General features: G+C 43.4%; 1 protein-coding gene across 1 annotated transcript in view; it reads right to left on the bottom strand.

Moving 5' to 3' along the window:
* adprh (ADP-ribosylarginine hydrolase) overlaps positions 1-21,061 on the bottom strand; it is a 47,345-nt gene that overhangs the window by 6,447 nt on the left and 19,837 nt on the right. Inside the window, exons 3-6 of the mRNA XM_051124040.1 lie at positions 14,147-14,255; positions 13,934-14,032; positions 1,710-1,815; positions 1,359-1,625 (exon numbers count right to left, since the gene is read on the bottom strand). Of these exons, the coding sequence (XP_050979997.1) occupies positions 1,359-1,625; positions 1,710-1,815; positions 13,934-14,032; positions 14,147-14,255 (581 nt within the window). The remainder of the gene's footprint in view (positions 1-1,358; positions 1,626-1,709; positions 1,816-13,933; positions 14,033-14,146; positions 14,256-21,061) is intronic.

The following is a 21,061-nucleotide window of genomic DNA, read 5'->3' on the forward strand; positions in this document are numbered from 1 at the left end:
ATACACACACTCACACAAGCACACAAACACACAGCAATTGTTTTTGTTGTGCTAAATTTAAAGTCCTAAAATGAATACAGTATAACGTTTTTTGTCACTTTAAATGGTTCACTTTATTAAAAAAAAAAAAAAAAAAAGATTATTCTTTGTTCTTCAATCAAGTTTTTGCATAAATTGGAAGTGCTACCATATATCAAAGTTTGAGAGATCTTTCATCCCCCGTCTCCCCTATTGTTAAAAGCGCTGTATGAATAAAGGTGACTTGACTTGACAAGACTTTAAAAATGGAAGAGGTGATTGTAAATACATTGCTGAGCATGCGTCAGTGTGAATTTTTGATGGGACAGAGAATGCGCATGACCCTTATGAATGGGCTATATCTCATTTTAAAAATTGTCAGAGAAACGCCAAAAAACAAAAAAGTTGCTAATGCACTTCAAGCACTTTTTGCCTGATACAATGTAACTAAGAAAATATTAGAGTAAATGAAAACTGAAAACAAGTCAGTGACTATGCCATGTCATTAAGAAATTGCTAACATTTAGATGTTTGTATGAAGTGAACCAATTAATTGCATTATATTTTGCAGCATATTCTTATATAATTTTGTTTTTTAAGGGACACTGTTGTATCAACACTGAACTAACTGGAGCTGAATAAGGACATTGCTGTCATTAAAAAGGCAGCTATAAAATTCACTGTTGAGCAATAAACAGGCATTTGAAGCTGCTGGTGTCTCTGGAGTTCCAAGAACCCAGGGAACATGCAGATTCGAAGTAGTGCGTAAGCTGCATTTGAGCTGCCACCTCTAACCAAAGCTCACAAAGAGAAATGTTTATTAAAAACAAATAAAGAGGTTATCTAAAAACAAACACTTTCTTTGGAAATCTAAAACCTCTATGTTTATTTTACTGAAATGCTACTGATATGCCATTTGCATAATAATCTGAAACTGTGTACTGCAGCAAAGTAACAGCAAACCTCATCATTCACCTTAAAGACCCCAAAAACCAACCGCAGAGAACTTCACAAAGCTAACATCCAAGAAAGAGCTGCAACTGCTAAAACTTAATCACATCTCATATCTATCACAATCACATATCAATTCTAAAAAAAAGAAGAAGAAGAAAAAAAAGACGGTGTCTGTCCTGAATCTAACAGTCTGCAGTTCAGATACTTTGAGGTGGTGGGCAGATTTAAAAAATTAACATTGTGTCACTGTATAAATACTTTCTGACCTAACATTACATGCATTCAAATCAAGATGGTCCAATAAAATCTCCCTGATAACATATAAGTGTAGGATTATGTAATAGAACCATATCTTCATGCATTGTGCCTTTAATTCAGCTTCTTACCATTTCCATTTTCCAGTAAAGTAGCCCCAGTCGCTCTCAGTCTCTGTAACAGCATATCCTGCAGACTTAACAAATGTTTTTGCAACAGGACAAGCCTCTTCTAATAAACCCAGACCCCAGGTTGTGATTGGTCTTCGCTGGACTGCATAAGAGGTGAACAAGGCTGAAGCCACAGCTCCAAGGAACCCAGTTGGATGAGGATGGGTCATTCTTCCAGTCTCCACAGCGACCTCAACCAGTGAGGGCAGCTGATCAGGATAAGGATATCTTTAAAGCAAAGACAATTAGATATACCCACTACTACTACTAAATATCTGTGAAAATACAAAAGGAAGCATGTTTCACCATCACCTAAGGCCAATGCACATAGACCTCATGGCTGCCCCACAACCTGTGGCTTCTGGGTTGTACAGCACCCTGTAACCCCCTTCAGTGCCTGGGCGCAACTGTGCAATACCTTAAGGGAGAGAAGTAAAAACAAGATACAAAAAACAAGTTGAAAGTTTTCTGTCAGTATTATTTATCTAAGGCTGTGTTTACACTGCAAGTCCTAATGCACAGATCTGATCTTTTCACCATATCTGATTTTTTGGACCACCTGTTTACACTCACTTTAGACACGCCTCGTATTCGATATCAGTGTTTACACTAATCTCCCGCTTAAAATCATTCCACTGGCTTTCACGACCAGGAACACAACGATTGACCCTCAAATTCTAAATGGACTTTTGCTTATTCATCTTTTCCAAAGTCGGCAAAAGTATACCCAACAGCAAATAATTAATAAAAGAAAGCGAAAGCTGCTTTTAAATTCTGTCATCGTAAGGACGGCGTTAATGCTTTCTACATCAGTGTCACGACTACTGTGGGAAAGACCAAGGAGGCAGGAGTGGTGGAACCCAGTCAACGCTTTTGATGAAAAGAAATGGCTACAAAATTTTTGCATAAACAAGACTAGCTTTCAGTTTCTATGCAAGCGCTTTTGCACTCTTTGTTTAATTATTTGCTGTCAGACAGTGCTTAATTTGTAAATGAATAATTGCAGGTGTTTTCCAAAACAGCAGTTAAAAGGCGTTTTCCTGGATCATTCAATGACATCACAGAGATGACAGAATGCGCATCCTGTTTGTTTGTTTTATTTTACAAAAACACAAATGTTCTGTTTTCACCGTGAGTGTGCAAAAAATAAAACACTGCGGTTTCAAATGATGTCTAACTCTTATCTGACCAAAAATAGTAGAGTATTTCAGCTATTCGATCACGCCGGCACCTCGGTCATACACAGCACATATTCTAGCAATTCAAACTTGACATCGCAATCTGTACATTATCAAAATAAAATACAGTCAACCAAACATATAAAAGGTTACACTGGTGAATTCAAATAGTCTGTTGTATAACTGGTCCACTCTGCTATTATTCCAAACACATTTTTTCACATATGAAGAGGATGATTTTTTTTTCTGTCGATTTATGAACGTGTGTTTAGTACAAAGCCTACAAATATAATATAAATAACAGTTTATCATTCAAATACATTGCGAATATGGAAACATTTGGATTTGGATTTCGCTTTGTTTTGGAGTCAGGGGAACTAACATATAGCTATATTTATAGTGTGTCTAATAGAGAGTTAATAGGGCACTGGTTTTCAAAATTTGATTTATTGCCCCCTCATAAAAATTCCTCCCCTCCCACCCCAACTGGACATCTGTTTATGTACATCCCCACCCCCCGAACAGGACATCTGTTTGTACATCTGTTTATTCACCTCAGTAATCCAAAGGAATTTATGACTGTTATCTTATTGTTTGGGAAAATGTTTTTTGAAGTGGGGCATTGAAAAATGTTCAGAACTATGTGCTTTAAACTTTAAATTGTGAAACGGTTGGGTAAAACAGGATCAAGGGGTAGTTTTTATTGAAGTTTTTCACATTCAACAGAAACACTGTGACGACTGTGTTTTTTCCAGAAACAGTAAAACAAGTCAAGACGAGCATTTATGTATTGTTAAACAATTTTGGTGATACATTTAAAACAAAAATGTATCAAACACGATTGTTAACCAGTAACAAAAAGCAGTCAGACACATCTGTGTAAAACAAAAAGTATACCATAGTTGTCAAAATATTGCAAAATTGTTAACGGTGAGGTCTGACAGTGTCACAAACCCACTCCTGTACGTCTGTCCGCTTGCCACCAGAGGTCGCTTTAACACTCACATTTCACTGACTGTTTACTACACCCCGGACTACGTTTCCCATCTGCCATTGTCGCCGTCACCTGTACCCAATCAGAGACACTACTTAAACCCCGGACTTCCTGTCAGTTGTTGCCGAGTATTGGTTTGCATTTAACACTTGTAGTGTGTGTTAGCAACTGTACGGAGCCAGTTAGTTCAGTCGTGTTTTCTAGTTTAGTCTTGTCTTGTTCCTTGTCATCCGAGCCTTGAACCTTCGCATTGTTATATTGTCCTGTCTGTCTCGCTGCCTGCCTATCGGAACTCTCGCCTATCTGGATTATTTATTTCCTCGCCCTTCGGATAACGTTTGCCGTGGATTGACCCTTGCCTGTGTTACGGATTACTCTTTGTCTTGCTGTCTAAATACCTGTTTGCCACTGTTTGACCCTGCCTGCCTTGACCATGTCTTTGTCTCGTCCTTTAAATAAAAGTATGCAATTGGATCCGCCCGCTTCACGCTTCATCTCTGCGCACTCCGTAACAGAATACTCGTCCCAACAAGGACCCAGCAAATTTTCACAAGGATGTCACTCAGGTATGGACACTGCAAGACTGTTGTTAGCCCTCGAGCAGGGCACACGATCGCTCGAGGGCTACATTCAAGAGTATCTGGACATTGCACACTATTCACACCTTCCGGACTGCGTGCTGATTGACTTTTTCATCGAAGGAGTTAATCAGCCGCTAAAATCAAAACTCAGACGCGAGGGTCCGCGTTCTTCACTTTGTTTGTTTCTGGACTTTGCTCTGATGTGTGTGGGCTCGCCGTTTACTGTAGGTGTCGCGGAGGAGGAACGCTACAACGCGGTAATGGCGGCCGCGCATCCCGCTTGCAAAATGGCGGCCGCGCCAGAGCGCGTACATACCTTGGCGGCGACAACGGAGCCCGTGCACAAAATGGCGGTGACAGCGGTGCCCGTTCGCAAGATGGCGGCCGCGCCGGTGCCCGCTCACAAAATGGCGGCGAAAAACAAAGCTCTGTCATGTCACTGCTGCCACATCAGAGCCAATCAAAGTTGCAGCTGCGTTTCCTGTGTCCAGTCAAGTTGCAGCTGCGTTTCCAGAGTCCAGTCAAGTTGCAGCTGTGTTTCCAAAGTCAAGTCAAGTTGCAGCTGTGTTTCCTGAGTCCAGTCAAGTTGCAGCTGCGTTTCCTGAGTCCAGTCAAGTTGCAGCTGCGTTTCCTGAGTCCAGTCAAGTTGCAGCTGCATTTCCCGAGTCCAGTCAAGCTACAGCTGCTGCTCCAGTGTCAAGTCAAGCTACAGCTGCTGCTCCAGTGTCAAGTCAAGCTACGGCTGCTGTTCCAGTGTCAAGTCAAGCTACGGCTGCTGTTCCAGTGTCAAGTCATGCTACGGCTGCTGCTCCAGTGTCAAGTCAAGCTACGGCTGCTGTTCCAGTGTCAAGTCAAGCTACGGTTGCTGCTCCAGTGTCAAGTCAAGCTACGGCTGCTGTTCCAGTGTCAAGTCAAGCTACGGCTGCTGTTCCAGTGTCAAGTCAAGCTACAGCTACGGCTGCTGCTCCAGTGTCAAGTCAAGCTACGGCTGCTGTTCCAGTGTCAAGTCAAGCTACGGTTGCTGCTCCAGTGTCAAGTCAAGCTACGGCTGCTGTTCCAGTGTCAAGTCAAGCTACGGCTGCTGTTCCAGTGTCAAGTCAAGCTACAGCTGCTGTTCCAGAGTCAAGTCAAGCTACGGCTGTTGTTCCTGTGTCAAGTCAAGTTAAAGCTGTGTTTCCTGTGTCAAGTCAAGTCAGAGCCGCACTTCCTAAGTCAAGTCAAGTTACAGCTGTGTTTCCTGTGTCAAGTCAAGTCAAAGCTGTCGTTCCTGTGTCAAGTCAAGTCAGAGCTGCTCTTCCTGAGTCAAGTCAAGTTACAGCTGTTGTTCCAATGTCAAGTCAAGTTAAAGCTGTGTTTCCTGTGACAAGTCAAGTCAGAGCTGCTCTTCCCAAATCAAGTCAAGCTACAGCTGTATTTTCTCTGTCAAGTCGAGTCACGGCTTTTGTTCCTGTGTCAAGTCAAGTCAAGGCTGTATTTCCTGCGTCAAGTAAAGTCACAGCTGCCACGCCTGTGTCAAGTAAAGTTACAGCTGTATCTCCCAAGTCAAGTCAAATTACAGCTGTCGTTCCTGTCAAGTCAAGTTACAGCTTTATTTCCTCTGTCAAGTCACGTCACGGTTGCATTTCCTGAGTCAAGCAACGTCAAAGCTGTCGTTCCTGAGTCAAGCAACGTCAAAGCTGTCGTTTCTGAGTCGAGCAAAGTCAAAACTGCGGTTCCTGCATCAAGCAATGTCAAAGCTGTCGTTCCTGAGTCGAGCAAAGTCAAAACCGCGGTTCCTGTGTTAAGCAAAGTCAAGGCTGTGTTTCCCCTGTCAAGCAAAGTCAAAATGGATTTTCCTGAGCCAAGTCAAGCCACAGCTGGTCTTAGTGAACCAAGTCACGTCACAGTTGGTCTTCATGAGCCGAGTCCAGCCACAGCTGATTTTCATAAGTTAAGTCAAGTCACAGCTGGTCTCCACGAGCCAAGTCAAGTCACAGCTGGTCGTCGCGAGCCAAGTGAAGTCACAGCAGTTCTTAATGAGCCAAGTCAAGTTATTGCTGTTGTTCCTGAGTCAAGTCACGTCTCGTCTGTCCGCCCAGAGCCAAGTCACGTCTCATCTGTCCGCCCAGAGCCAAGTCACGTCCTGTCTGTCCACCCAGAGCCAAGTCACGTCTCGTCTGTCAGCCCATCCTGTCACAGTCATGGAGGCTACCTCTGAACTCTCTCCCTGCCATGTCCCTGCCACGTCATATCAAGAGGCCTATCATGAACTATCTGCCTGTCATGTCATGGCCAGGGAGGCCAGTCATGATCTCCCTGCTCTGCCTGCTCTGTCTGCCCGGCCATAGCTCCCTGCTCTGCCTGCTTTGCCTGCCCTGCCATAGCTCCCTGCTCTGCCTGCTTTGCCTGCCCCGCCATGGCTGCCTGCTCTCCAAGCTCCACCATGGCTCCATGCCCCTCCGAATACAACATGGTGGACTTCTGCTCCAATGGTACACTGTCTGCCACAGTTCCATGGCCCAGGCCCTCCAGTGTTCCACTTTCTGCCATTGGTCCACGGCCCTGGTCCTCCAAGGTTCCACTATCTGCCACAGCTCCACGGTCCAGGTCCTCCAGGGTTCCACTGTCTGCCACTGATCCACGGTTCAGGTCCTCCAGTGCTTCACTGTCTGCTACTGTTCCATGGCCCAGATCCTCCAGTGCTTCACTGTCTGTCCCTGCTCCACGATCCAGGCCCACCTCCTCTGCACGGACCTGGCCCTCCATCCCACCCCCTGTGTTGCCTCTGTTCCCCCACCCCCCTGGACTGTTGTTGTTTTGAGCGCCAGGAGTCGCTCCTAGAGGGGGGGATTCTGTAACACCACGCCAGCAGAGGGAGCCCTCAACCATAGTCTGTTACTGCTCCCTCTGCTGCTTCTACAGTTACTTCCTGTTTGGCAGCCATATAAGGCAGGCCATGCCAAACATACCCTGCGAAGTATTGTTTTGCTGTGCGGACTCTACTAAGCGTTTTCTCTGATTTCATTGCCTTGTTTTTGTTATTTTCCACGGTTTTGTTTCTTGTCATAGTTTTGCCTTGTTTTTTGCCATTGTTTTGTTGTTTCTTTGCCATAGTTTTGCCTAGTTTCATAGCCTTGTTTATTTTGCTTCCTTGGACTGCTCACTTGGACTTTGACCCTCTGCCTGTTTATTTTGGATTTTGCTTTTGTCATTGCCCACATGTTACTGTTCGCTTGGAGATCTACCCTGCCTGTCTTGACCACGTTGTATTCATTAAAGCTCGCATCTGGATCTATTGCGCTTCTCACGAGTCATCGTTACACAAACAAAGCCACATACTCCCAAAGAATCCAGGATTTTATTTAATTGTTTTTTTTTTTTTTGCCCGATCCGAGCATCCCATCCACAAAACTAAATCCATCAGAGGATGATCAGTCACTGTCCTTTACAACAATGTAGGTGAAAAGGATTCTACGGAGAGTGAATCCATGCAAAGCTACTGGCCCAAATGCCATTCTGGGACAGGTGCTAAAAGAATGCTCAAGTCAGCTGACAGATGTCCTTACAGACATCTTCAATATCTTGCTAGCCCAGTCTGTAGTTCCAGCATGCCACAAAACTTCCACCATCATTCCTGTACCAAAAAGAATACCAGTAACTTGCTTTGATGACTATCGTCCTGTGGCACTCATGTCAATCATCATGAAGTGCTTCGAACAGCTGGTGATGGCTTACATCAAGACAATTATTCCACCTACACTGGACCCTTTACAGTTCACTTACAGACAAAATGGTGTTACTGCAAATACCATATTGCATGTCATCCACCTGGATCTTTCACATCTGCAATACAAGAACAGCTATGTCAGGAAGCTTTTTGCTCGCTGATAGGAGGGTCCTGAAGACGGTGGTAAAGGCTGCCCAGAAGATCACTGCGTCTAGCCTCCCATCTATGGAGGACACCTCCAAGGTACGGTGTGTCTCAAGAGAGCAACTAACATAATGAAGGACAACGCTCACCCCACTGCTGGATTGTTCTGCCTACTCCCATCTAGACGAAGACAGGTGTTCGAGCTTGAACTACAAGACTGAGAAATTGTTTCTTTCCTCAGACGATCAGGTTATTTAACAGCTGTGGCTAAACAATGCCCTCATCTTGTACCTCTGTCTCTTGTGGGCAACAAAAATGGATGCTGGATGTTATGTTTAACTCTCCTTTTAAACATAGTTAGTGTTAGTGAAGTTAGTGTTCCTGTTAACTTCTATAGATATATAGATGTGTATATAGAGAGTGAGAGGTGTGTGTGTGTTTTGAGGTGTTCTTGCTAACTTCTGTTGTGTGTGTTGTTTTTTTTTATATGACAAACAGTCATCCGACATTGAATTGGATGAAGACTGGCAGCCAGTCAGCAAAAAGTCATATACAAAGAGATATGATGACAGCACCTCATCAGGAGAGGAACCCAAGGTCGTCTGAGGTGCAGACAAGCAAAGACACCAAATGATATAGGCTTGAATTACTATGTGTTAGCATAGTATTGACAGTGAATCTGGATAGGGGATATAATAGCTCTAAGTATAACCTTTCATTGGAGCCCAAAATTATGACTGTACATTACAGTGCCCCTATTATGCCTTTTCAGATATGATCTTTCATGTAGTGTTTCATGTAGCTGTATGTGAACATAAACTATCTGCAAAGTTGTGAAGCCGACAGTGCATGACACATAAAGTTATTGTCTATCAAAAAAAAAGAGACACATTTGCTTGAACGAGTTGTCAGGATTTCAAATCTTTTTCTGTTACGGCCACACGTCACGAAGTAACACATTTGCATAATGTCCACCCACGTTCTATGTCGCGAACAACTTGCCCGCCCATAAATTTCCATGTGGTTTATGTCACACGGAAATTTACACGTACATTATACGGAAGACGCTATATCCTACGCTGTGAGTAAAATTGTTTTATATTCACTTCCAAAAGATGAATCTACAAAGATTGTATTTTCTAGCGATCGTTCAAAATAAGTAGTTGTGTATGTTATGTTGTGTAACAACCATGCACATGTCATGCTAACCGGCTAAATCACGCTTCTGTAGTTCTGTTGTTCAGCTGTGGACCCACTGTAGTCTAAAAATTTGTGATCGATGCAGCTTGACTGTCTGTCTCATTAGTTGGATTAATGATAAAGGATGGCGCACGAAGCGGCTTTCACACCGAATGCGGAAAGCGCTGTGCTATGAAACCCATTCGTTTTAATTGCTTCCGCCCTGCGAAGACAGCTTGTTTCTGCCTCAACCAAAGCGCACGTGCAGCGGAGCGCGCACGCCGCAGACAAAGTTCAAATGAGTTGTTCAAATAAACTTTTGCCGTTCGGTGTGAAAGCCGCCTTAATGCATTATACATTGTTGAAGTTTACAACATAGAGTTGTGCCTGGTTCACTTATATAAGCAAATTGCGAGCACTTTCCACAGTAGACCGTGCTAACCACTTCAGCCGTTTCATCGTCAGACTCTGGCTGGAATTGTTATGGTAAAATCGATGCTATCTTTTCTATGTATTGACAAGTATCCAGGGCTGTCAGTCAGTTATGGCAATGGGCGTTTCGTTTTCCAACACGCCGTACGCGGTAGACCAATCATAAAGGACTGCGCCATCTGACCAATCACAGCAGTGAGGGCTCACGGAAAGGAGGGGTTTAGAGAGACTGATTCTTCAAACTGCTTCGCACGAGTCGTTTATGAATCATTTAGAAATGGGGTAAAATTAAATCTATTTTTGTTTTTTGACCTTGCATACATGTAAACCTGTTTTGGGAGTCTATTAAAACAATATTAGCAACCTTTAAAATGGCATAATAGGGGCACTTTAAAGCATTCAAGAATTACAGCCTTTTATGTGTCAGTGGTTACAAAGGGTCATTTGGAGTCTCCCAAGTGGCCTTTTTTGGGAAGCGCCTAGACATCAACTTATAAACATGTAAAACTCATTTTCTATGGTATTGTTATCAAATTTAAAATTTGTCTTGGTAAGGTTCATGCTTTGATCACAATGTAGTTTCCAGCTAATAGCTCACAATTACAGTCAACTGCAGGCATTTGTTTACCAAAAAAAAAAATTATTTAATACAGAGTTCAAAGCAGTTTGTATTGTTAGACTATAATACATGTTCTTTCTCAATTTCCAGGAAGCAGAGCAGCTTTTCCATAAACAAAATTCTGATGCTGACCCAGAGGATGCAATGGCAGTACCAGAGATCCATTGCCCCATCAGACAAGAATCTTATTTTGACTGGGATCTTGATCTTCAGACACCTGCTATTATGCAAATATTTTTATTTTGACTGGGATCTTGATCTTCAAACACCTGATATTATGCAAATATTTTAATTTCTTTGGAGCTCTTGATTAAAACAAATACAGTTCACAAGTACACAAGAGGTTGCACTTTATTCTTATTAGTCATATTACTTTCTTTCTACTGGACAGGTAAACACAAATTAAGATTTTTAGGCAAATAATCCATCTCTGTGAGTCCTAAAGATGCTTTAAAAACCACACACAGCGACTGTGACAGTAATCCATCTGACCCTTAGTGGCTGAATCAGTGTCTTTTGAAGTGAAACAACAGAGTTGAAAGAGTTGAAATGATTGTTAAAAATGTATTTCCAACTTTAAATATTAGATGATAATGTTCTAAATAAAATAAAATTATCAGCATGATAAAAACAATTGGCAGCAAGAGCATTCTTTGTGTCGAATATGTAATGAAATGAGCTTGATTGCCTGGTTGGAGTGAAACTTTCTTGACTGAATATGGCAGTATTATTTTTCAAATGTAACAGCTCAACCTAATCAGACCCTACAGTAGAAAAGAATCATGAGCAATAAACAAATATCTTACGAGAACATTGGACATTAGACCCCTTACGAAAATTAACCATGGTTTTACTATAAATAAAAATCATGGTTACACTTTTACCATAATAAAATCATGGTTAATTTCAGTAAGGGACAATATATCCAGTATTATACACAGTACTTTAATAATTAAACACTGAGGGGTAACTCATTGTCAGGATTATGTTCTGTTTGTCTTGCCTTCCTTGTGTTTTTCCCTTGTGTTTCTTGTGTTTTTGGTTTAGTCCAGGTTCCCCCCTTAGGTTTTAGTGCACTTGGTATTGTCTTGCCCATATTTGTACTTCCCCTCATTATCTCGTTTGTGACCCCTCCCTTGTCTTTATGTATTTAAGGTCTGTTTGTTCCACATGGTAGTGTCGGTGATTATATTGTCATTTCAGTTTATGGTCTATGCTGTGTCTGGTTTCCTGCCGGTTCCCTGCGTTTGTTTTATGTTCACTTTTGGATTACTTAATAAAACTACACCTGTTGGGATCTCCGCTCTCCTCCAGCTTATTCCCATGCACACCGCAACGACGTACAGCGTGACACTCATATGGTTACACCGTAGAGTTGGTGCTCAGCGCTTGCCTCAGAAAATATGGCATGCACTCCCCTCAGCATGGCAGCGTGGATTTTCCATTCCACATAGCGACTGCTTGAGGATGCAGTGTGAGTTCCCTTGAAGGGTAATGTCTCAGGTTATGCATGTAACCATTGTTCCCTGAGAAGGGAATGAGACACTGTGCCTTCTTTTCCTGTCATGCCTCAGGACACATGCTTCATTATTGCAGATGACGAAGCGGATGACATATTCCCCTGGTGCCCTTTTATACTATGGTTGCACTGGTAGCAAAGGTCGCGTTAACTGGAAATTGTCCAACAAAATTTTTCATCAGTGACGGAAAAATCTGAAATGTGCCAAATCGGCTGTGCAGATCCGCTGTGGTGACCCCTGATAAAGGGAACAAGCCGAAGGAGAGAGAGATTGACTGAAAAATCTGAAGGCTGTCCGTCACTTTGACAGATTATACTGACTGTGGTTTATTGTAAATTGTAACTGTAATTCCCACCCTTGTCCAGATGGTGGTGAGTGCTCTCCAGTGTAGCAGCAGAGCACCAGATCCAGAACAAAAATGAAACTGTCACGAATCTTTTGCTATGATTTGATTATGCACAGCCGAGTACCCAGTATAAGCTACAGCGATCTATCACACCACATTAAAGAGCACCAAAATGGTAATTATTGCTTGAATTTCTTAATAAAATGGACAGAATGTGAAAAAGTAACAAAGCACAAAGCTTAGTCTATTGTGATTTATTGAGTGGGAGGCAGACTATGTAGCCTACTATTCATTCATTAACTGAACACAGCACAGACCAAAAGATCGATTGGGATTTAAAGGGGTCACCGGATGCCCATTTTCCACAAGTTGATATGATTTTTTAAAGTCTTAATGAAAAGTCTATAATATACTTTGGTTAAAAATTGTCAATGTTAGTGTAAAACAACACCCATTTTACCTTGTCAAAATGACCTCTGCAAAAATCAACCCATTCTGATTGATTTTTCCTTAAAATGCAAATGAGCTCTGCTCGCCCTGCCCCTCTCTTCTCTCTGTGAAGTGACAAGCTGTGTTTTAAAAGACTGTTTACTTTAGCTGCATTTAGTGCGTTTAGCCGTGAAACTTGATAGCTAGCACGTTATTAGGAAAGGTGATTACAGAAATTCATTAAAAAAAACCTTTTACTCACTTCTGCTGTAGGTGAAGCTGGATCACAAATGATTTGCGAGAACATAGATGCATTTATGTAGATCAGGAGGTGCATTCCCTTCACAAACAAACATAATCCACTGCATCTTCAGCGGCTCAGATATCGGGAGTAAATGACAACCATTATGTTCAATTATTACATCCAGCAACACAACACCTCAATCGGAGATATTCTTGTCTAACTTACATCCCTGCTCCGGTATCGAAACAACATAGGTACGACTGTTATAGCTGATGTAGGGCGGATCTGAGGTAAGACGCTCATGTCCAATTAACTATCGCGAGAGTGGCCAGAAATCTGAGAATGGCTCGATTTGAAAAAGGGGATATTATTTTTACAGATTAATTAAAAACCACTGCATAGATTTTTATCATTATAGGATAGATGTGTACATACACACATTAATGTTCAAACATCATGTAAAAGTGAACTTTGCCTCCGATGACCCCTTTAAGAATCCATATTGGTTCATAAAAATGAGAATCTATTAAATTTGAGAAATCGATTTTTTTTTTTTTGTACCCAACCCTAGCGTATTTTGCTGTTTGGTGTTAACCATGAAAAGTGACACACTCTCTGTTCATCTGTTCTCTTCAAAAATAAATTAATCCATAAACCATATGCTTGTCCTGTAAGTTCATGATTAAAAATGAAAATGTGAACAAAAATAAAAGCAATTAAATGTGTTATTATAATTCAAATATGAAAATTTAAATGACGGGTAATAATAGATTATGACAATATTTTTATGACCCTGTCCGTCAAAATGACAGACAATGTTAAAATCTAACGCAACCTCTGGCTGGTAGTGACGTTATTGGAAATCTTTACACATTAATCTATTATTTGTTCCAGAGCAAATAGTTTTAGATGAGGGCAAGTTTCATAACTTTATATTGTTTGTATAACTTTATCAGAGTGCTGCCTTTGAACTCTTGACTGAATTGCTTAGTAACTTTTGATTGGCTATTATTGTTTATTAAATATCATTGTTCAATAAATAATATTTTAGATAAATATTAGTAGTATTTAATAGTCTTTGGTAATGAGAAATTGTGTTATTGAAGGTGATTTTGGGTAGATGGTTACTCATGTTATCAACTGTTACAATAAGTTGTTGCATACCTATAATACTTGATGGTCCTGGCTTCCTCCCTTCCATGTCCTTCATTCCCTCCACATATCGGAAAGCAACCTCATGCAGTAGCTCCTCACCTGCTTTTCCTGCAAGGAAATGGCAGCTCAAAATATTTGTTGCATTTTAGAAAAATCAGTATCATAATTCTGTTAACTGAAATTCAGTTAACAGTTTTTCAATCCCCGACTGGATGGACTAACCTGTTGCTAGAGCCTCAGCTGTTGCCAAGTGAAGCACAGTGTCATCACTAACTGGCCAATCAGGAAGCTCAATGGAGATGTTTTTCAGCCCCCCTAGCTCTTGCAGTTCCTAGTATATTATAATAGATTAGGGTGATTTCACACAAACTCAGCTTGAATAGGTAGCCTACAGTTTTTAATGCTCTACTTGCAGGCCTTTCAACCAGTGCCTTTCATACCGAAACAGATAATTCAGAATGTGGCAGCACATCTGGTCTTCAATCAGCCAAAGAGAACCCATGTCATACACCTCCTGATCTCACTCCACTGGTTCCCAGTTGTAGCTAGAATCAAATTCCTCCTCACCTTAATCCACTACTACAAATGAATTGTGGTGAACAGCACATTCCAAGACCCAAGTTTTATGGCGGGAACCCTCTCTGACCACGACAGTGGACAAAAGTTTGTGACATTTTGATTGGATCATGGTGGACTATCACAAACAAACTGTCCAATACCTCTGGTACCAAGCCTGGGAAAGACATGACTTTTCATTGCTTCACATGCAGTTTCTGCCCTTCATCCATATAGAGTCTAATTCCTAAAGTTTTTTTCCTAAGGTTCTTTGGAGTGTTATAAGCTGTTTGTGCATATATAAGATCCGTAAAGTTGCAAAGCTTAAAGTCTCAAACCCAAAAAGATATTTATTATAAAAGTTCAGACTCAGCCACGCCTTTCTAAAATGGCTTGTTCAAACACGCCCCCACATGTCTACATCATGGTGTGGGTAGATTTGCATAACACAGCCCAAATGTATATGCAAAGAAAGAAGGCATAACTTTTTATACCGGCTGTAGTATTGTTGCAGCCGCCATGTTGTGGAGATGCTGTGTGTTTCATTGCGGAAGCGAAAGTACTTCCAAATGAGGACAAAACTAGATATCAGTGGCCAAGTTATATTTATAACACTGTTCCGGAACAGTACAACACAAATATTTGAGTGGGTGCTGCACATTTTACGAAGGGCTGTTTCCTGAACCTGGGACAGTAGCCTACAATGCCAGCTGTACACAAAGGGTTAAGGCTATAAAGTGGGGCAATTCCAACATTGCAAGTACAGCCTGGCACTTCTGACTCACGGCCCGTAAGTCCGTTTTCATATTTTAAGAAACAAACACAATCCCAGGTATTTATTCAGTACAGTGGCTAAATTAACAACACTGACAGTATGGCATCAGATACTATGCGCATTAGATCACCTCCTATGTTAGACTCTATACCAGGGGTCACCAGAACTGATCCTGGAAGGCCAGTGTCCCTTCAGAGTTTAGCTCCAACCCTAATCAAACACACCTGAACCAGCTAATCAAGGTCTTACTAGGTATACTTGAAACTTCCAGGTAGGTGTGTTGAGGAAAGTTGGAGGTAAACTCTGCAGGACACCAGCCCTCCAGGAACAAGTTTGGTGACCCCTGCTCTATACCATCTAAGCTACTAAAAGAGGAGCTTTCAGAAGTCATCGATTCTCTTCTGAATAATATTAATTTGTCATTGTCATTAGGATATGTCCCAAAAACCTTCAAACTGGCTGTTATTAAGCCTCTCATAAATAATAATAATAATAATTACACACTGACCCAAAAGAATTGTTAATTACAGACAGATCTTGAATCCCACTTTTCTGTCAAAGATACTAGAAAAGGTAGTATGTTCGTTCTTAGAGAAAAATGGTATCTGTGAAGATTTCCATTCAGAATTTAGACCATTCCATTAACGTGGCAGGTTACGTGAGTCAAGCTCGCATCAGCTGACTTTCAGCTGATCACATCTACCTATAGGAATACAACACCTATCACGGCATTCCTATATAAGCTCTTCAGTATTATTCGGCAGCTTTGTCGCTTGTTCAGGAGCAAAGCAGATAGTTGGCGATTTCGATCTCTATAAGCGTTCAATCAGGATTTCACAACAGGGGTTCATTTCCCACAGAGTTGCTCACCAGATTCGAGTTCTTGAACTCGAACGTGAATTCGCCATGTTGATTGTTATAAGCTGATGGACTCGGAAGTGACCTGAGCAAGCACTGCTTCTCGCAACGACACATCATGATATAAACACTTTGCCCGCGATGCCCCCAATTTTCTGCTAATGTGCCTGCATCACAAGATCTGCTTTCCCCACTAGAAGCAAGACATCAAGAAGATTTAAAAGCATCCACGTAACAACTGGAATGTCATGGCCATTTCACCCTTTATTTATCTTTGAATGTCTTCACGAAGCTAAGCTATTATTCATTTCATTCTCATTGCCTAATGCTATGTTGGCAAATATGCTATCGTTAAATATTGCTCGTATTTTAAGGCTAGTTATTCAGTAACGTTGTTTGCTAGGCACGCTGTTGCTTAGGCTATTGGTTGTATTATGACACGCTGGTATTATTACTAGTTAAACTTACCACATCGAAGCTCGTTTTTAAATCTGTTATCAAGGCTGTCGGATGTGAAACAGGCTTGCTGTTTTAGTATTGGGAATGCGGTTTCATTAAATTTATCCAACTATTATTTCCAAAAAGCTGTGTTTTAGTCAGTGATATGCTGTTGATTAAAGCTATCTAGTGTATCGGTAACATGTTTGATATGATACTTAACACGCTGTATTTAGATTTTGCTACTTAAAAAAAAAAAAAAAAAATGGCAACATGCCTGTTGCACCATATGCTGTACTGCATTAAAGGGGCATGCTGCTCTTCTCAGCTTCTTAATAAAGAAGAGCACCCTTCGCTGCTTTTTGCTCTTCTGTAAAGAGCATACTGCCCCAGTCTATGCTATTTCAGAAGGTCTTGCTTTAATGCTACCATGATATTGGGATTTTGCTTGCTTGTTAAGGCTTATCTAGTGTTCAATATCATGTTTGTTGCTAGACCTGCTTGTACGTACCTGCTGGTACGCAAACAAAATGCTGAGCTTTGCCATTTGTTTAATTCTACCCCAATTTAAAGCAACATTTAAACTGAGTATGTAATTCTAACAAGCAAAATACCGCTTTTAGTATAAAATAGGAAATTGGAATGTCGTAAACGGTCAAATGACATTAAATTACCTCATCTTTTGCGTCAAAACTGACTACATCCACAACGGTAGCGTGCGTATGATAGAATGCCCACAAAGTATGCTGCTTTAGCAAATCGCACTGCTGTTCATTGTATTTTTAAAGTAGATTTGTAGCACTTAATAGCACGAAGAACAAATATTGACACAGACTGTAAATAGACATTGATTTAAGAAACTCTTTGATTCAGACACATGCCCCGTTGTAACGAGGACGCTGAGGCGGCGTTAGAATCCAAATGCGGAACTTTATTAATCTCAGCAGCAAACATAAACGTATAAACAGGCAGAGGGTCGAAACCAAAAAGCAGTCCAGTAGCAACCAAAACAAGAGGGGTAATCCAGATAGCAATAGTCAAAAGGCAGATGAGGGTCAAACCTTGAAAACAGTCCACACAGGCAAACAATCCAAACAGGGGTAATCCGTAAACACAAAATCCAAGAACAAAGCAGAACAGCAACAGGTAATCCAACAGAGTAATGTACAACGCTCGGTAAGGCAGGTTAACTGGCAATACTTCGCAAATTCATGAGCACATGGTCAGTCTTTATATAGTGCCAAACAGGAAGTAACAATAGAAGCAGCAGAGGGAGCATGCAGGCAGTCCTAGGGTGAGGGCTCCCTCTGCTGGCGTGGCATTACAGAATCCCCCCCCCTAGGAGCGACTCCTGGCGCTCAAAACAACAACAGTCCAGGTGGGTGGGGGAACAGAGGCAAAACAGGGGGTGGGACGGAGGGCCAGGTCCATGTAGAGCAGGTGGGTCTGGATCGTGGAACAGGGACAGACAGTGAAGCACTGGAGGACCTGGACTATGGAGCAGTGGCAGACAGTGGAACACTGGAGGTCCTGGGCCGTGGAGCTGTGGCAGACAGTGGAACACTGGAGGTCCTGGGCCGTGGAGCAATAGCAGACCGTGAAACACTGAAGGGCCTGGGCCTTGGAGCAATGACAGACAGTGAAACTTTGGAGGACCAGGGCCGTGGAGCAGTAGCAGATTGTGAAGTACTGGAGGACCTGGGCCGTGGAGCAATGGCAGAGTAGGGGACCATGGTGGGGCAGGCAGAGCAGGCAGAACAGGAAGCCATGGTGAGGCAGGCAGAGCAGGGAGCCATGGCGAGGCAGGCAGAGCAGGCATAACAGGGAGCCATTGCAGGGCAGGCAGAACAGGCAGAGCAAACAGGAGCAGAGCATAGCAGAGCATAGCAGAGCATAGCAGAGCGGTGTGTACTTGAATGATTACTTTGGTCTTCTTGATTGCGACATGGCAGGTAAAGAGTTCATCGTGGAATGCCGCCCCCATAGGAGGATCTACAGCTTGCGCTGACACCTCTGGGGGCATGGGCGCAGATGCTTGGGCAGGTGTGGCAGGGAAGTTATAAATGGCCTTCCTGGCCGTGACAGGACAGGCAGAGAGTCCTTGAGGAAACGCCGCCCCTTTAGGAGGTTCTGCAGCCAGAGCTGCTGCTTCTGGGGGCATTGGCGCAGACTCTTTGACAGAAGAGGCCTCTGGCGTAGACTCGTGGACAGGCGAGGCCTCGGGAGCAGACTCGTGGACAGGCGAGGCCTCGGGAGCAGACTCGTGGACAGGCGAGGCCTCGGGAGCAGACTCGTGGACAGGCGAGGCCTCGGGAGCACAGTGTGCAGCCCACACACTGAAGATGGCTACGGCCATTACAGGCAGCACAGCAGATAATGGGGTGTCTGTTGACCTTGAGGGTGCTGATGATATGGGCTTGTGGCTTGGGAGTGTGGGCTCTGCGTGGCTTGGGAGTGTGGGCTCTGCGTGGCTTGGGAGCGTGGGCTCTGCGTGGCTTGGGAGCGTGGGCTCTGCGTGGCTTGGGAGCGTGGGCTCTGCGTGGCTTGGGAGTGGGGCTCTGCGGGGTCAGCTGATACGTGAGGTGGCTTGAGAAGGTCAGAGGGGACCTGGTGAGATTCTGGTAGAATAACAGTTTTATGACTTGATTCAGGGAGGCCTGCCGTGGCCGGACTTGACTCAGGAGCAACAGCAGTAACCTGACTTGGTTCATGGAGATCAACTGTGGTGTGGCTTGGTTCAGGGAGATCAGCTGTGGCTTGACTTGGTTCATGAAGGTCAACTGTGGTTCGACTTGGCTCGGGAATAACAGCAGCAACTTGACTTGGCTCATGAAGATCTGCTGTAACTTGGCTTGGCTCATGAAGATCAACTGTGACTTTGCTTGACTCAGGAACCACGGCTGTGACTTTGCTTGACTTGAGGGCTACAGCTATAGCTTTACTTGACTCAGGAGCAATAGCTGTAACTTGACTGGAACCAGGGGTAGCTGCCATTTTAGCTGCCCATACAGCCATGAGGGGTGAGTCCAGTATGTGTGCCATCATGTGGTGTGACTTGGAGACAGCGACCATCTTATGGAGTGGCTCTGGGATGGCGGCCATCTTGTGAACTGGCTCTGGAATGGCGGCCATCTTGTGAACAGGTTTGGGGATGGTGGCCATCTTGTGGACTGGCTCTGGGATGGCGGCCATCTTGTGGACTGGCTTGGGGAAGGCGGCCATCTTGTGGACTGGCTCTGGAATGGCGGCCATCTTGTGAACAGGTTTGGGGATGGCGGCCATCTTGTGGACTGGTTCAGGGATGGCGGCCATGGCGTGAGCAGGCCCTGGAGTGGTAGGCATGGCGTGAGCAGGCCCTGGAGCGGCAGGCATGGCGTGAGCAGGCCCTGGAGCAGGAGATGTGACGTGAGCAGGCTTTGGCTTTGCAGGCATGACGTGAACAGGCTTTGGCTTGGTGGATGTGGCCTGAGCAGGCTTTGGCTTGGCAGGCATGACGTGAACCGGTTGTGGTCTGGCAGATGTGGAGTGAACAGGCTGTAACTTGGCAGACGAGACGCTAGCAGACTTGGTTTGAGGGGGTTCTGGCACAATGGTGACAATACCAGACATGAAGGTTGGGGTGTGAAGGGTCTCTGGTTTGTTTGATATGACGTGAGCTGGTTGTGGTGTGGTGGTTACTGCGGGATTGCGGGGTCCCTCGTCCGCAATCCCCACAGTAAATGTGGATCCACTTAACAGCAGGGCATGATCAATATATCTCTCCAGTGACCAATGAATTTTCCCTCCAGGTAGCCACGAACGAATGGGATCATTCAAACCCACCCGAAAAATGTCCTTCAGTGCCACGTCATTAAAATCAACAAGGTAACACAGTCCACAAAATTCCTCTACATATTCCTCTATAGCCTTGTCCCCTTGACGAAGGCAGAGGAGACGAGATACTGCTGGGTTCATGTTGGCTGATCATTTCCGCTGGATTCTTGGTAGGCGAAGTATTCTGTAACGAGGACGCTGAGGCGGCGTTAGAATCCAAATGCGGAACTTTATTAATCTCAGCAGCAAACATAAACGTATAAACAGGCAGAGGGTCGAAACCAAAAAGCAGTCCAATAGCAACCAGAACAACAGGGGTAATCCAGATAGCAATAGTCAAAAGGCAGATGAGGGTCAAACCTTGAAAACAGTCCACACAGGCAAACAATCCAAACAGGGGTAATCCGTAAACACAAAATCCAAGAACAAAGCAGAACAGCAACAGGTAATCCAACAGAGTAATGTACAACGCTCGGTAAGGCAGGTTAACTGGCAATACTTCGCGAATTCATGAGCACATGGTCAGTCTTTATATAGTGCCAAACAGGAAGTAACAATAGAAGCAGCAGAGGGAGCATGCAGGCAGTCCTAGGGTGAGGGCTCCCTCTGCTGGCGTGGCATTACACCCGTGCGAGGTATTGTTTCTCATGTTTAAAATACAAGCAAGAATGCAATTTTTTCTGAATATCCAAAAGTTT

Source organism: Labeo rohita, chromosome 12 (assembly GCF_022985175.1).
Source record: "Labeo rohita strain BAU-BD-2019 chromosome 12, IGBB_LRoh.1.0, whole genome shotgun sequence".
In the NCBI taxonomy this organism is placed as follows: domain Eukaryota; kingdom Metazoa; phylum Chordata; class Actinopteri; order Cypriniformes; family Cyprinidae; genus Labeo; species Labeo rohita.